The sequence below is a fragment of the Pecten maximus genome, unplaced genomic scaffold (genome assembly GCF_902652985.1).
Source record: "Pecten maximus unplaced genomic scaffold, xPecMax1.1, whole genome shotgun sequence".
Classification (NCBI taxonomy): domain Eukaryota; kingdom Metazoa; phylum Mollusca; class Bivalvia; order Pectinida; family Pectinidae; genus Pecten; species Pecten maximus.
In genome coordinates this window covers 23,249-27,848 of record NW_022982653.1, presented here as the reverse complement: position 1 = coordinate 27,848, position 4,600 = coordinate 23,249, and the positions used below count along the sequence as shown (strand labels likewise).

The following is a 4,600-nucleotide window of genomic DNA, read 5'->3' as shown; positions in this document are numbered from 1 at the left end:
TATTACGTGACGTTAAAATGGCGGAACAAAATGTTTGTCTCGGTGTGATTTTGTCCTCCACATTTTTACATCGAAAACGTAAGTTTTCTGAGTAATGGGGAAATATCTTAAATTGTATATATCAATTGATATAAAATTGAAACTCATTTATTGATTTATGATTGGTAATCCTGCCATTTATATAATGACACCGCCATGAAGTAATCTGTATGGTTTCTTAATTTCTCAGGTTGTACAGGAGTACGAAAAAGCAGTCATCTTCAGGCTCGGTCGGGTGGTTTCCGGAGGTGCTAAAGGACCAGGTAGGTTAAATCACATTAATGTTTTATAACGTTCTGTATGATGATCATACAAGAGTCTATACAAGGACAGCCATTGTATTTCTCAGGGGCCCATTTGGTTACGTCTTACCTAATTATCATTATCATAATTTGATGACTGTCTATAAGCAAAATATGGCATGTAAAGATCGAATCAATTACTCTCTAATTTGAATTCATTTTCAGGGCTCTTCTGCCTGTACCCTTGTATAGACGAGTTTAGGAAGGTGGACATGCGCACGCTTACTTTTGACGTCCCCCCTCAGGAGGTATGTGCAATATTTTTTCTGTTTATTTTTTCTTTTCCCTTTTTCCCCTAATAACACGGTTAACTGATTTTTAAGACCAGGCGATCATTTTTTTGTGAACGAGATATAGCGAGGACTCTTATCAGGAAGTGTTTCTCCAATTATGACAGCGGAATAGAAAATATAATTGAGTGCTTTAGAGTATCATAAATTTTGACCTAACCGATCACAGTTTCTGTATTCTGTGATACGTCTTCCTGTCTATTTTTAGATCTTATCGAAGGATTCGGTGACGGTGTCGGTGGACGCCGTCATCTACTGTTATGTATTTGACGCTGTGATGTCGGTCTGTAATGTACAGGACGCTTTCGAATCAACAAAACTTTTAGCCGCCACGACTCTGAGGAACGTCCTCGGCACAAAGAATATGGCCGAGATGTTGTCAGACCGAGACTCTATCTCGCGACACATGAAGGTGAGGTTTTAGGATTCCTTATACAGTATTCTAGTCTTTTAGAAACGGAGAAAAATATTTCAGTTCTTATAAATGTAATAATAATAGAAATCATCATTATAGTCCTGGATTAGTGTAGACCTAGCAATCAATTTGGTATGTCAATAGGATTAGCTGAAAAGAAACAAAAAACAGTCATTATTATTATACACGCGTTTCATTTCACAAACTTTGAAACACTGCATGCAATTTTTTTTCAAAACAATTCAAAATATGTCAATTAGAGATTACTCTATGCGTCGTCAAATTTTCCAGCAACTTTTGGACAATTCGACAAAACCCTGGGGCGTGACAGTAGACCGTGTTGAAATGTAAGTCTATTACCGCCAGGATATTTACAACTCTCGCAGAAATACAAAGTTCCGCGATCCATCTTTTTTATTCAAGTACACTGTAATAGATTTTTAAGGAAATGTTGTAATGGCCCTATATTTATGTAACAAATATTAGCTTTTTTGTATGTATTCTATGGCGGTCTGAACAACAAAATTAGCGTAACGTAATATATAATCATCGATGTGTCATGCATTTCACAAAACATAAATAATACATATAATATATATATAAAGATAAAATCAATATTAGCGACTAAAAATAATGAAAACATGTCATAATATGACATATTTCCAGTAACTATAGATACCGTTCACGTGACCCGTGTTTAATCTGTTATGACTCCATTGTTTTCAGAAAGGATGTGAGGCTTCCACACCAGTTACAGAGAGCTATGGCGGCGGAGGCTGAGGCGTCCCGACAAGCTAGGGCAAAGGTACGAACGTCATGTAGGAGACTTCAAAACAATATGTTCATTCCCTCTACTCCGAGACATGGCCAAGGCATGACTAGACATGACTAAGGCATGACTAAGGCATTAAGTTTGTGATTGTTGTCTTCTTTTCTCATTTTCTATTAATAATCTGAAAGCACAGAATGCTTTATGAGAAAAAAGTAGGAAATGCCTAGCTATTTTGTAAATAAACCTGTAGAGAGTGGATATATTAAATATTATAGAGTACCTGACTATTTTATAATTACACCTGTAGTTAGTGGTTATTTTATTAATTACACCTGTAGCTAACGGGTATATCCTTTTTCTCCGTTTTGTCACACGCAGGTGATAGCTGCAGAGGGGGAACAAAATTCGTCCCGAGCTCTGAAGGAAGCATCCGACATCATCGCGCAATCCCCAGCCGCCATTCAGCTCCGGTATTTACAAACACTCAACGTCATCGCAAGTGAAAAAAACTCCACCATCGTTTTCCCACTTCCGGTTGATATTATCAGCAGCCTCGTCGACAAGTGAAATTACTGGCTTCATGTCCCGGAACTGTTTTTCATTGAACTTTATTTGATTTTAGTTTTCACCATAAAATGAGATGTAGTTATTTTTGGATGAGTTTTTTTTTACATTGTATCACTAGGGTATGTATGTAGCGATCATTCCAGGGATTCACACAAGGCTTTGATGTAAAGTAGGGAGTAGAATATCACCTGTAGTTTTATACATTTATCGATCGTATACATTGTGTTTATACCTGGGAAAGGATCCCTAGCCACACCCACGAGTTCCTAGATCTAATTTTGATCCCTAGTCCCACCCACGATTTCCTAGACCTTGTTTTGGTTCCAGCCCCACTCACGAGTTCCTAGACCTGGTTTTGGTTCCAGCCCCACCCACGAGTTCCTAGATCAATTTTTAACCCTAGCCCCACTCACAAGTTCCTACATCTAATTTTTAACCCTAGCCCCACCCACGAGTTCCAAGATCTAATTATTAACCCTAGCCCCACCCACGAGTTCCAAGATCTAATAATTAACCCTAGCCCCACCCACGAGTTCATACATCATTTTTTTTATCCCTAGCCCAACCCACGAGTACCTACATCTAATTTTGATTCCTAGCACCACCATTTAACTCTTATATCTTATTTTGATCTGTGACATCACACACGAGTTCAAACAAGGTCTATATTGTTTCGTCTTTTTTAAAATTTCTTAACTCGATCGATTGAGCTTGAGCAAAGTCGATGAGAGGACCCCGAGTTCGATCCCTAGGGGAGCGCATTACAGTCTCTGTTACATATCATTAAAATCATATTTAAAGATGCTGTTGATTTGTGTCTTCTATATATAACCCAGTATAAACATAAAGAACTACCTGTATCAACATGAACTACCTGTATAAACATGACGAACTACCTGTATAAACATGAACTACCTGTATAAACATTGTTAACTACCTGTATACACATGGTGAACTATCTGTATAAACATGGTGAACTACCTGTATAAACATGGTGAACTACCTGTATAAACATGGTGTACTACCTGTATAAACATGGTGAACTACCTGTATAAACATGGTGTACTACCTGTATAAACATGGTGTACTACCTGTATAAACATGGTGTACTACCTGTATAAACATGGTGTACTACCTGTATAAACATGGTGAACTACCTGTATAACATGACGAACTATCTGTATAAACATGGTGTACTACCTGTATAAACATGGTGAACTACCTGTATAAACATGGTGTACTACCTGTATAAACATGGTGAACTACCTGTATAAACATGGTGTACTACCTGTATAAACATGGTGAACTACCTGTATAAACATGGTGTACTACCTGTATCAACATGGTGAACTACCTGTATAAACATGGTGAACTACCTGTATAAACATGACGAACTACCTGTATAAACATGGGGTACTATCTGTATAAACATGGTGAACTACCTGTATAAACATGACGAACTACCTGTATAAACATGACGAACTACCTGTATAAACATGGTGTACTATCTGTATAAACATGGTGAACTACCTGTATAAACATGGTGTACTACCTGTATAAACATGGTGAACTACCTGTATAAACATGACGAACTACCTGTATAAACATGGTGTACTATCTGGATAAACATGGTGAACTACCAGTATAAACATGACGAACTACCTGTATAAACATGACGAACTACCTGTATAAACATGGTGTACTACCTGTATAAACATGACGAACTACCTGTATAAACATGACGAACTACCTGTATAAACATGACGAACTACCTGTATAAACATGGTGAATTATCTGTATAAACATGGTGTACTACCTGTATAAACATGGTGAACTACCTGTATAAACATGGTGAACTACCTGTATAAACATGGTGAACTACCTGTATAAACATGGTGTACTACCTGTATAAACATAAAGAACTTCTGTATAAACATGGTGAACTACCTGTATAAACATGGTGAACTATCTGTATAAACATGGTGAACTACCTGTATAATAATGGCGAACTACCTGTATAAACATGACGAACTACCTGTATAAACATAGTGTACTATCTGTATAAACATGACGAACTACCTGTATAAACATGGTGTACTACCTGTATAAATATGGTGTACTACCTGTATAAACATAGTGAACTATCAGTATAAACATGGTGAACTATCTGTATAAACATGACGAACTACCTGTATAAACATGACGAACTACCTGT

General features: G+C 37.1%; 1 protein-coding gene across 1 annotated transcript; it reads left to right on the top strand.

The window, feature by feature from the left end:
* Positions 1–229: 229 nt before the first annotated feature.
* On the top strand, positions 230–3,188 carry LOC117320707 (erythrocyte band 7 integral membrane protein-like; the record flags this gene model as incomplete). The annotated part of the gene is given in 6 exon segments (XM_033875217.1): positions 230–302; positions 507–589; positions 840–1,043; positions 1,338–1,393; positions 1,773–1,851; positions 2,197–3,188. Coding segments are annotated over 5 exon segments (564 nt in total). The 3' UTR covers positions 2,386–3,188.
* Positions 3,189–4,600: the final 1,412 nt, after the last annotated feature.